General features: G+C 38.2%; 1 protein-coding gene across 1 annotated transcript in view; it reads right to left on the bottom strand.

Moving 5' to 3' along the window:
• LOC123528840 (ceramide kinase-like) overlaps positions 1 to 4,038 on the bottom strand; it is a 28,502-nt gene extending 24,464 nt beyond the window's left edge. Inside the window, exon 1 of the mRNA XM_053520945.1 lies at positions 3,847 to 4,038. Within this exon, the coding sequence (XP_053376920.1) occupies positions 3,847 to 3,991 (145 nt within the window). The 5' untranslated portion in view covers positions 3,992 to 4,038. The remainder of the gene's footprint in view (positions 1 to 3,846) is intronic.
• Positions 4,039 to 12,535: the final 8,497 nt, after the last annotated feature.

The raw sequence follows: 12,535 nt of genomic DNA, 5'->3' as shown, positions 1-12,535 counted from the left end.
TTTGAGATAGGCGCGAGGAGATATCTACCCTGACACCGGTTTCAATAAACGGCAGACTGCCGACAACACTAAACTGCAGAAACAAAACACAAAATATACATTCATAAAATGTCAGCCAGGCAAGTTTATACTTTAATGTCAAGATAAATTTATTATCAGAGATGTAATCATTACAAATACTTTGTACCAGAAAACATTCCCAACGGATTTCATTGGGGATTTCCTAACAGAAATATGCAGAATAAGTTTGGACATGACAGAGACAGCGACAGTCAAAAGTTATCATGCTGTCCCATAACCTCCTATTATTTGGACTAGGGAAAGCTTACAGAATTATTTACTTTGCCATCAAATTTTGTCTCTCGAAGAATGCATCTGCAGCAATATTGAATTAATATGAACTAAGGCAAAGCCTCAAAGCAAGCTCAAAGAAATCGGATTTATCTAAAAATATTATGCATCATTTATTTGTCACAAAGAAACTATTCACTAGTCACAAGAATTCAGGAGAACCTATTCACTTGAAAAAGTCTACATTTAGTGTCACCATGCCTATAACAGTGAATATCATACGTTGCAAAATTTATGGGAAGCCGGTGTCACGGTGACGTCATTACCGCGTTCCCGTTTCTTTCTGCTTATTAATGACATTTTTTCCATTTTCTGACCGATGCTTTATCTTTTAAATGCAAATACTATTTTTTTCAAACAACTCATTATATTTGAGTGATGAATAATTTTTAGCAATTGAATGAAGTTCTGTATTCACTCCGGAAAGAAGTACTTCCTGTTAGCACCAGTCCGCTAGGGTGCGCTTTTTTAAAACTTCCGACGAAACTTTTCAAATCCATCACCAAGTGTGAAAGTATACTTGCGTTACCGTAAAGCTCGATTCTCGAGCAGGCCCTTCGGGCCAGCTCTTCAAGCTCGCTAAAAACATTTCCAAGGGGGTAACGGTAAGCCCCCTGATCCTCTAGAATAACAGTGCCTTCACACCAACTTTTGTCAAGCTACAACACTGACTTTGATATCATTGTTGCATCTTGGCTTACACCCTATGTAAATAGTGATTGACTAAAGCTAGGAACTATGAAGTATGTAAAAAATATATGACAATTTTTTAGAGCTGTCATTGATTGGGTCTTTGTCATATCGACGATACCGATATATCGGAAGACAGATATCGACGATACATCGATATATCGATTATTAAGTTAGAGTAACAACCTATTTGTTCATGTACATGCTATATGCCTTCTTGTTAATGTTATTTTTAGTTTAATTGCCTGCTTTTCATGTGTTTTATTTGTATTTATGTATTTCCCCATACAGGTGGTGCCGACTAGTTGGAAAAGACTGCTATGGTACAAGTTTAGAAATGACCTTTATTGGCAACTTCCGTTACTTAGGGCGTATTTTTTTGCAGGCAGAAAAGTTGTTTTAGAGGGTCTGAGTGTTTATCTGGATAGTTTTTTTTTTCTGTGTGTAAAATATATCGACATAATTTCTTTAAACTTTGGATATTGAAGGACAGTCGTCTAAGAAACAAAAAAATGCAATAAAAATCATAGGTCACCTGTGTCGAAAAAGAGTTATCTGCCCTTGAAACGGCATTTCCCCCAAAAATGACGTTTTCAAGGGCAGATAACTCTTTTTCGAATCCCGGGACCTATGATTTTTATTGCATTTTTTTGTTTCTTAGACGACTGTCCTTCAATATCCAAAGTTTAAAGAAATTCTGTTATTGGGAAAAAGCTCGACTTTAGAATCTGTCCGTAGCTATTCTCGCTATTTGGGCATTCTTTTATTTATCGATATGGTACAGGGGTCCTGAAATATTTTCAGAATCTACTTGTCCACGGACAAGTCGGACCCACAAATCCACTTGTCCGTACTAAGAAGAACTTGTCCGTACTTTTTAGTTTAAAAAGGAAAGGATCAGCATTATCATTACTAAATAAACAAATAATACAAACATACACTTCTGCTGACTTCTATTTTGACTTATATAAAGTTTTTATGTTATGACTAGAACCATCCATTTGAAAATATGTTATAACTAGCAAGCTAAGTGACTAGGACATCCACTCGAAAATATGTTATGACTAGCAAGCTAAGTGACTAGAACATCCACTTGAAAATATGTTATGACTAGCAAGTTTAGTGAGTAGAGAATAATTAAGAACACTTGAACACATGCCATTGACAAAAATAATCTCAGTATGCCTAGAATTTCTACCCTGGTCCCATAACATTCACTGAATACTGCACTGGTCTTTCAGGGGTCCAGAGATAAGCTGTCCGAGTTGTTAAATGTCAAAACAATCGACTTGAAAAATTAAGCCACAAATTTTGGCTACTAAACTTTTTATGCCCCCGAAGGGAGGCATATAGTTTTTGAACCGTCTGTCCGTCTGTCAGTCTGTCGGTCTGTCCGCAATTTTCGTGTCCGGTCCATATCTTTGTCATCGATGGATGGATTTTCAAATAACTTGGCATGAATGTGTACCACAGTAAGACGATGTGTCGCGCGCAAGACTCAGGTCCGTAGCTCAAAGGTCAAGGTCACACTTAGACATTAAAGGATAGTGCATTGATGGGCGTGTCCGGTCCATATCTTTGTCATCCATGGATGGATTTTCAAATAACTTGGCATGAATGTGTACCACAGTAAGACGACGTGTCGCGCAAGACCCAGGTCCGTAGCTCAAAGGTCAAGGTCACACTTAGACATTAAAGGATAGTGCATTGATGGGCGTGTCTGGTCCATATCTTTGTCAACCATGGATGGATTTTCAAATAACTTGGCATGAATGTGTACCACAGTAAGACGACGTGTCGCGTGCAAGACCCAGGTCCGTAGCTCAAAGGTCAAGGTCACTCTTAGACGTTAAAGGTCATTTTTCATGATAGTGCATTGATGGGCGTGTCCGGTCCATATCTTTGTCATTCATGCATGGATTTTAAAATAACTACGCATGAATGTGTGGCACAGTAAGACGACGTGTCGCGCGCAAGACCCAGCTCCGTAGGTCAAAGGTCCTAAACTCTAACATCGGCCATAACTACTCATTCAAAGTGCCATCGGGGGCATATGTCATCCTATGGAGACAGCTCTTGTTTACATAGCGCCAACCTAGCTTATCGATTTTCTAAAAATCAAAAATGAAAGTAGATAACGGGAATCCCCAGACTGGCACTCATTTTCAACTTCATGTATAATTTTCCAATAATGATCATTAAATGTAGTAAACCAGTCCACGTGTCTATAAATGGCTGCATACATTTTTGTTTTGATAATTAAAGGGTCATAAATGATCACAAACAGATTAGATATTGCCTTTAGGCATGCGGAAATCACAGATGACGCCGATTAGTTTCGTTTTCATAAAATGTTTACCACGGAAATTTTACTTGTCCCCGGACAAGCCAGCTTCTAAAAACTGCTTGTCCGGACCGAGGAATCCACGAATCGGACAACTCGGACAGCTTATTTCAGGACCCCTGATGGTAGCATGGATATATTTTCCTCGCCAGGTTTAGAAAATGCGGGGGGTGTGGGGGGCAGCAGCCCCCCAATTATGAAATATACGAACTAAAAAAGCCTTACCTTTATTTAAACCATACAGGTACTGGATATTGCAAATTATGCAGATTTTACCTACGGACAGATTCTAAAAGTGCTCCTTGGGAAAATTTTCGCCCATCTCATGTACAGGGAATTCTAGCGTACGCCTTTAATTGTAACCTGGTATTTTCGTCGAGCCGACTTGCAAGTTGCAAAGAATAGAATATTTTCCTGTTGCTATTATTAGTAAAGAAATGGAAAACAATCTAAATACTTACACAGCAATGGCTCGGTAACATGACTTCCTGATGCATTTTGACTAGATGTAGTTTCCCAAATTAACTGCCATTTAGTAAGCGTCAGAATATGGGATTTATTTTGATGTTCAACTTGAGATTGGAAAATAAAATCTCTGTTTGCCATATTAATATTCGGGACTTTCGGTCATTTCGCTTGAATGACCGACCTCGACCGAGATAACAAAATTCTCCACTGGTCTGAACAATTCCCGTATAGTACGGTACAGGTATTTCCCGTATCGTGCATCACAGACAGCCCCTTCTCTGACTAAGCACATGTCTTGATTATAAAACATGTTTTGTTGCAATTCAACACGTTCTAAAAATCCTCATTAACTATCAGTGTAACCCTGATCTTTTTTTTCTAATTTTTAAAAGTTCAATTCAAAATTATGATATTTATATATAATATTGCAGGCGATTTATTACAATATATAGAAGCTTACTACGGGCTAACAGATCATGAATGCATATATAATGAATGGGATTTTTTTTAAAACACGATGAAATTGTAACGAAACATGCTTCAGGGTCAATAAAATCTACAAGAAGACCTCTGCTCAGTTGGTTTTAAAAGATTAAAATATACTATAGGCTGACAGTTGGTTTGGGCGAAGGAGGGAGGGGATGACCCCCTGGTGCATGTGAGAGTATATTGCATTCCTGCGCTAACATCAAACTAGATACGGTGTAACTTCCCCTTATCTACAAAAAGACATTAATTAATGCCGGATGCGTGTTATTTTCACAGTGTCACCAAAATTCCCCCCAAAATTCTTATTCTTTTAGGTACACTAACACAGCAACGTTGCCTCAGGTAAGAAATAAAAGTTATGACAGTAGCTCTTTTCGTTCCAGTACACCAAAGTTATGGAATTAGCTTCCTGAGCATTTCAGGGGGGGGAGACGAACTTCACTTCAACAGTATGATTTATGCCTGGGTGAGAGCTGCTCCTGTTCTTTCTGCTTGCATGTAGTTCCCAGTCGCCGTTTTGGTTAGCTTCTTTGAGTGCTCTTTCAGCTAGTTTGGTTTGCATATTTTTTTAGCATTTCTTTGTTTTATTCCCAGCTTTGCTCTGATTTAGCCTTACCATGTATGTGCTTTTTATTTATGTTCTAGCTAGCAATCTGTAGTTTTAATACTACCATTACTGTATTGGAACAATTCTTATTGAACCCCTGGGAGAGAAGTGCTAATCAGTTTACCTCAAATCTGATTGGAGGTAATAGTTAAAAAATTTCTCAAATAAACACATTTTGTGTCTTTTTCTCCTTGCATGTTTTATGTCGTTTACTTTTTAGAGAAGTATTCAGGCCCTTGGTCAAGATTAGCGCAATTCTCACACGTCTTAGCATGTATTTATATATTTAATTCATATGCCCATTTTATGATTAATGTATGTGTAATAACATATATGCAAATCATATATGTTACTTGTTTTGTTATATATGCCGGTAAAAAGCTACACATAGCTAACGTTTTCCTGTTATATATATATATATGCAACGACTTTAAATAAAATTTGTATTGTATTGTATTGTTGTCTGTATACTAGGTGACATCAACCTATCTGATAGCGACTGGTCATCTGAATCCTCAAAGGCCAACTGCAAATACAGATACCTATACGCCACTTTCCTTAACAATTTTGTTAAATTTAACCTTCAACAAATGGCCAGAATCCCCACTAGGAAAGAAAATATCCTTGGTATTTTTCTTACTAATTATCCTTCCCAAGTTAACGCCACTAAAACCCTCCCAAGCCTAGGTACCTCAGACCATGACATAGTTTTTCTTGAACTTAATATTAACATAGGAAGACCAGTTCAACCCAAAAGATTAATTAAATGTTATAAGAAAACTAACTGGTCTAAATTCATATCAGACCTACTTGAGTTTTAGAGTTCAATTTTCCAACTCAAACGCTCAGTGATAAACACATCCCGACAAAACTATGTAATAAAATCTGTAAAAAGATCCTTTGGAGGCAAAGAATGCAACCAAGAAGAATAATAGCAGACTCAGTTTGACTGAGTCTGTCCACGAGAGGTTATGAAACCTCTCTCACCCCTTAGCATCGGCTTAAGCGGAACTCTATTACACATATGTTGAATGGACTCCATGATTCCAAAGGCTCAGAAAATATAACAATACTGAATCCACTGAGTCACGTGCGGACCTCCCCTGGTTGTCCACCAAAATCCTCAGACTTATACACAAACGGGGCAAATTGTATTCAAACATGAAAAGAAAGGTAAACAATCAACCATTGCCCATACATTTAAGGCCCTAAAATGTAGGATCCAAAAGGAAATATGAACCTCCTATTGATCTTATTTGGATCCTCAACTTTTGAGAGCGTGGACAAGTTACTAACGGGGCTTAATCCAAATACAGCCTCTGGTCCTGATGAAATTTCCCCAAGATTACTATGAGAGCTTCACCAAGAGATAGCCCCAATCATTACAAAAATATTCCAACTATCATTTGAAACAGGTCAAGTCCCAAACACTGGAAGAGAGCAATCGCTGTACCAGTTACAAGAAAGGTCCAAAATCCAAGGCTAGTAACTATATATAGGACCATATCCCTAACATGTATTGCATCTAAATTAATGGAACATATTCTTGTCTCAAATATCATGTCCCACTTAGAAACGATCTTCTTGGGAGTCTCTCCATTAGCATCCCAGTGGATCAAGTCATTTTTCAAGGACCGATCCCAAAGTGTAGTTGTGGATGGCTAAACCTAAGATGAACTTCCTGTTCTTACTTGGGTTCCTCAAAAATCAGTCATTAGCCATTGTCTCTTCATAGCCTACATAAATGACCTCCCAGAGTCCATCAAAAGTAAGTCACGACTATTTGCAGATGACAATATTGTCTATCTGACGGTTAAATCCTCCCTTGATTCCCAATCACTAAAAAACGATCTCCATTCTCTAGAAGCCTGGGAAAAGGACTTGTCAATTGAGTTCAATCCGGATAAGTGTGAGGTATTAAGGATTACACGAAAGAAAAAAATCTATCATCTACAATTATACACTCCAAAATATAGCACTAAAAACTACAGAAGCTGCTAAATACCTGGGCCTCACACTAAGTAAAGATCTCAGTTGATCAAAACGTATTGATAACATCACATCGAAATTAAATAATTCCCTTGAACAACGCTGCCTAAAAAAATCCCTTATTATCTTTTAAGACAAAGTATGTAGTTCATAACCACGTCACATCTACAAGGAACCTGAATTACTTGATCCATTCTAACTCCTTTTTCCAAGAACAATTCGTTCCTGGAATGGTCTTCCACTACATATACAGTCTAGCCCCATTTTATTTCTATTCACTGAGAGGCTGGCAACTGCACCCTTCTAATCTATATTTTTTTTTTAATCTTAGTAATTTAAGTTCTTTTTAACACTGCGCCATTTAACAGTCTGTACCAGACAAGCGCCTCCCAGTTATAATCAGAATTGATTGTTGGGCAGTACGCCGTAGATGTAGATGTATTTATTATCTGGAAACTTCCAGATCCTTACACGAAATCTCGATTTATTTATCACGAAAGTTCGAGATACGTAACTATAGTAACACAAAGTAAACGCGAAATTTCAACTTATCAACTCAAAATTTCGACTTACTAAACTCGAAATTTATCTGACTTAGGGTTTCACCTGGTAGGGATTACTTTTTATTTACGCTGTCTTGTGACTTTGGAACATGGTGGGGGTAAGAGTGAGGTTAGGTGCACCATAAACCGGTTTAAACTCCCCAGTGGTGGTTTTGCCACTGACCGTTCCAAGGCGGTGCCCCACTGTGTTCCTGTGTTTGTTTTGTCCTTTCGTGTTTTTTATTTTTTGTGTGTGGTGTGCGAGGGTTGTTCGTGTGTGTCTTTAGGGAGGCTGCGTTTTTTGAACGTGGCTTTCCCTGTTGGATATTCTTCCTTGCTTTTAGTAACTAAAAAAAATCGAGTAACTAAGTATGAATTTCGAGCTACGTAACTACAATTTTCAGCTTACTTACTTTCATGTATGGACGTAGATGATAGGTCCCTGCCAAGAGAGGTACTTCTTCTTTTTTCTTCTACCATTACTGGCCACATTCAATTAACTGAATATTCTGCCGAGGGTTTGCACAAAAGGGGAAGAATAAAGTTAAAAGTGAGAATATGTACAGTTAAAAGCACAGGACAGAAGTTAGAAAAAAAGAGTGTAGCTAGTCTGATCTTAAAGACCTCGACTTAGCCGGCTGACTGGATGTCCGGTGGCAGCTGGTTCCACTCCTGGATGGTTCTGGGAAAGAAGGACTGTTGCCTGGAGATGGAGCTAGCATATGGAACCATGTATGAGTTTGCACTGGTGGATCTAGACTGTCTACGAGGTTTCTAAGGTATTTCCTGATTTATAATGTTGTACATCATGATTAATCTTGATTCTTTTCTTCATATTTCCAGAGATTTCCATTTAAGATCTTCCAGCATTTCTTTGAAACTTGAGCCGTAGTGGTATTGATGTTTGACAAATCTTGCACTCCTCTTATCATTTCTATTTTGTGTATGCCGCCTTTCTCGTATGGATCCCAGACACAGATTGCAAATTCCACTGTTGGTCTAACCATGGCTTCATATGCTGTCTCTTTTGTCTTTATTGAGGCGGCGTCCAGGTTTCTTCTTAAGAATCCAAGGGTGTTGTTTGCCTTTGTTGTAATTGTGGAAATTTGTTGACTCCATTTAAGGGTGGTGTTGACTGTGCACCCAAGGTATTTGGCATAGGTAATTTTAACATGTTCAAGTGTGTGGCCATGGAGAAAATAGTTGTTTCTGACCTGTATTTTCTTTCTTGAGATGGATAAGACACTACGTTTGTTTGGATGGAGTTCCATTTTAAAGTTTCTTTCCAAGTTGACTAGTAAATCTAGATCATGCTGGGGTGTTTTACAGTCTTGGTCATTTTCAACTACTAGATAGGCGATGGTGTCATCGGCAAAGAGTCTTACAGTAGACTTTGAGCCTCTCCTGGATATCATTTATATAATAGAGGAAGAGGCTTGGACCACGCACTGACCCCCTGGAAAACGCCAAACTGGACGCTGACTTGGTCTGACATGTTACCTTCAATGGCAACCAATTGACTTCGGCATGATGATAAAGCCTGTATCTGTCCCCTGGATGCCACTGTGGAAGAGCTTGTGTATCAGCAGGATATGGCAGACCTTATCGATCGAACGTTTTAGCAAAGTCCATTACGAGGATATCTCTGTTTTCCTTCTTCAAGATTTTTGGATATAACGTCAATGAACTCCAGAGGTTGTATCTCGCAGCTACGGTGTTTTCTAAATCCATGCTGCAGTGGGTATAGGATGTTATCATTCACTGCACGACTCATTATGTGGCTGGAGATGATATGTTCTAGCATTTTGCAACAGATGCAGGTGAGTGAGATTGGCCTGTAGTTTGATGCGTCGTATTTGTTACATTTTTTTGTATCCAGGTTGTATTATATTGCTGTTTTCCATTCATCGGGGATAGTTCAAGTACTGTAGGGTACGTTAAAGATGATCGTAAGAGTAGGTGCAATTTAATTTCTTTAGCGAGTTGTTTTAGGTATTTGTGGTTTAATTTCGTCTGGGCCAGTGGTTTTATATCTAGTAGTTTCTGGACACCTTTGACTGTGATGACAATATCTGGGGCTACTGGGGTAGGTTCTGTTGTTGGTTTGGAATTCACCATAGTTCCAGTAGGCCTGTCTCGTCTTCTTTGGACTAGTTCAAGTTGCTTGGCTTTTCTAAATCTTTTGATGTCTTCTAAATTGTTGGATTTCTTCTTTTTTTTCTATAATTCTGTCTCTTCGTTTGATAAGTTGTTTGATATCCTTTGTTACTCATGGCAGTTTGTCTTTGGTCTGCAGATGCAGGTGAGTGAGATCGGCCTGTAGTTTGATGCGTCGTATTTGTTACCTTTTTGTAAACAGGTTGCACTATACGTATTGCGGTTTTCCATTCATCAGAGATAGTTCTAGTACTGTAGGGTACGTTAAAGATGATCATAATATAAGAGTAGGCACAATTTCTTTAGCGAGTTCTTTAAGTATTCGTGGTTTAATTTCGTATGGGCCAGCGGTTTTGTATGGATTTCTTTGACTGGGCTAGGTTCTATTTTCATTTGACTGCTGCTTTGGAATTTCTCATTATCTGTGTTGATGGCTTCTGAGAAAACGGACTGGAATTGTTTGTTGAGGATGTCCGCTTTCTGTTTTGGATCAGTGCAGAGGCCTTTGTCTTTCAGTCCGGGGATAGTTGAGTCATTTTTTTTCTTATGTTTAATGTATGTCCAAAATCGTTTGTGTTACTCTTGCTGTTTTGTTTTGTGTCTTGACCAAGTGAGATGGCCCCTTCTATGTAGTTCCAATAGGCCTGCCTGTTTTTGGACTAGTTGCTTGGCGTTTCTAAATCTTTTGATATCTTCTGCATTGATGGATTTCTACTTTTTTCTATACATTCTGTCTGTTCGTTTGATAAAGTTGTTTGATATCCTTTGTTATCCATGGCAGTTTGTCTTTGGTCTTGGTAAGTTTCTGGGGAATGTGCTTATTTATGCTATTTTGGAGACAGCTGGTGAATATTCTCCACAGCCTGTTGTTTGCCCCAAGTTCCATCTCGCGCTTTATTGTTGTCGGCAGTGTACACATATCTGCTTTCATACTATACATTTTTGTAGAGTGGATTTTTTCTTGGGAGCTGTTTGTTTGACTGGCTTGATGTCTAGCTCAGCATACAAAGCATTATGGTCTGAGATACTTGGGATGCTATATCGGTTCTAGTGATCTTAGATGGGATGTTGGTCATATAAGTAAGTCTAAGGTGTTATTTCTTGTTGGTTCATATATGACTACTTGATAGTGGTTTCTTGGATGCTGGGTATTTGATTTCAAAGTTTTTGTTTTCTAGTCCCAACCTGGTAGGTTAAAGTCATCACCTATCAATACATATGCATCTTTCATGTTGGCTGCCCTTTTGACGGATTCGCCAAATTTCTGGGTTGGTTTATCATCACTTGTTTCGGGGTTGTAGAAGGAAGCTATATACATTATGTAATGTCTTACAGCTAACAACACTGACCTTGGCCCAGATGATTTCGCAATCTATCTGTAGTTCAGAGACATCAGCTGACAGGTAGGTATTTTGACAACAATCAGAACTCACCCTCCTTTATGTCTTTTCTCCAGATGGTATAATTTGTTGGGAATACTTTGGTTTCTTTGGTAGCCATCAGGTAGTCCTTTAGAGGGTCGTATAAGATGGCTTTCTTTCCACATCAACATGTTGCTGCTGATCAATCGCTGACAATTATAACTAGTAGGCTCGTTTTCAGGGAACAAGTGTTAAAAACAGTACTTATTCTAGCAAGCAAACTTAACAATAGTTATCTAGCTCCACCTCTTGTATATTGTATTACACTTATGAATACATGCATGTAGGTATGTATACATGTTACTGTTATAAATCAGTGATTTTAGATGCTTGATACTACGCACGTATTATTAAAGTACCATCATTCGCGTCTTGTTCTTATCCATGAGTAATCCATCCTCGGAAATAAACAAATATGAAGTTATGCGCAAAGTTAAAATTGATAAAAGAATGAAGTTCTACAAAATCTTTTACAGGTTACTAGTAGTGAGAGGTCTGTATTTCCTGAGTTTACATTTAGGGCAGTCTTAAACACTGGAGAAATCATAGCATGCCACCAGTCACTTGAAACAATACCTGTTTTAAGTAAGATCTAGAAAACGGGACCGATGTAAGTATAAAGGTGGAGCTCTCTAAGTAGCCTAGGGGATATTTGGTCTGGATCAGAAGCTTTATTCATATGAGTTTGTAAACAACATCTTCGGATATGGCGATTTTTTGGCATGTCTGGAAAGGGGCTTTTTACGAGCATTTGTTAACAGGTCTTGGCTAAGCATAGAAAATAGACTCAAACTGAGTTTAAGATGCTTGCCTTTGTAATGGAATCTGTGAATATGTGTCCTTCAGATTTTAGAGGTACCATATCAAAACAATAAATTTTGATATTCTTTACATATGACTTGTGTAGAATTTCTTATTTATCTGGGAATCTTGACAAAAATGACCCATTCAAGATACTAATAATTTTCGTTTGTACTTTTTTTTATTATTTTACTTTTTAACAGAGATCATTTGATTGAGAGTTTAACTTTTTCAGAGTAAGTTCTGTTTCATTTTCTAACTTGACAGATACCACTAGTAAATGAACTAGTTAGTATATGGAATCAGCTCATCCTAATCTTCATTTTAGCTCTTAAGGCCCCTAAAAATGCACCAGACCAGGTTTGAGGAAGATTCATCAAGAAGTTCATGAGAAGAAGTTATTTGAAGTATTTCTATTTTTAACTTTAGCAGGCCCTAAAAGGGGCCAAGTGCCCCCAGCTTAACAAAGTTGGTTAAGGACCTAAAAATGATGCTACAATTCAGGTTTGATGAAGGCCCAGCAAGCGGTTCATGAGGACCATCACCTGGATCAGAACAAATTTGGGAGAAGACATTAAAATGACGCAACAGACCAAGCTGATTGAAAATCCATTTGGCCATTATTTTTAGCCCTAGCGGCCCCTAAAAGGGGTCAACTGCCCCCATTTGAACAAAT

Source organism: Mercenaria mercenaria, chromosome 13 (genome assembly GCF_021730395.1).
Source record: "Mercenaria mercenaria strain notata chromosome 13, MADL_Memer_1, whole genome shotgun sequence".
Lineage (NCBI taxonomy): Eukaryota > Metazoa > Mollusca > Bivalvia > Venerida > Veneridae > Mercenaria > Mercenaria mercenaria.
The sequence above is the reverse complement of the archived record's forward strand: the minus strand, read 5'-3'. Positions and strand labels throughout refer to the sequence as shown.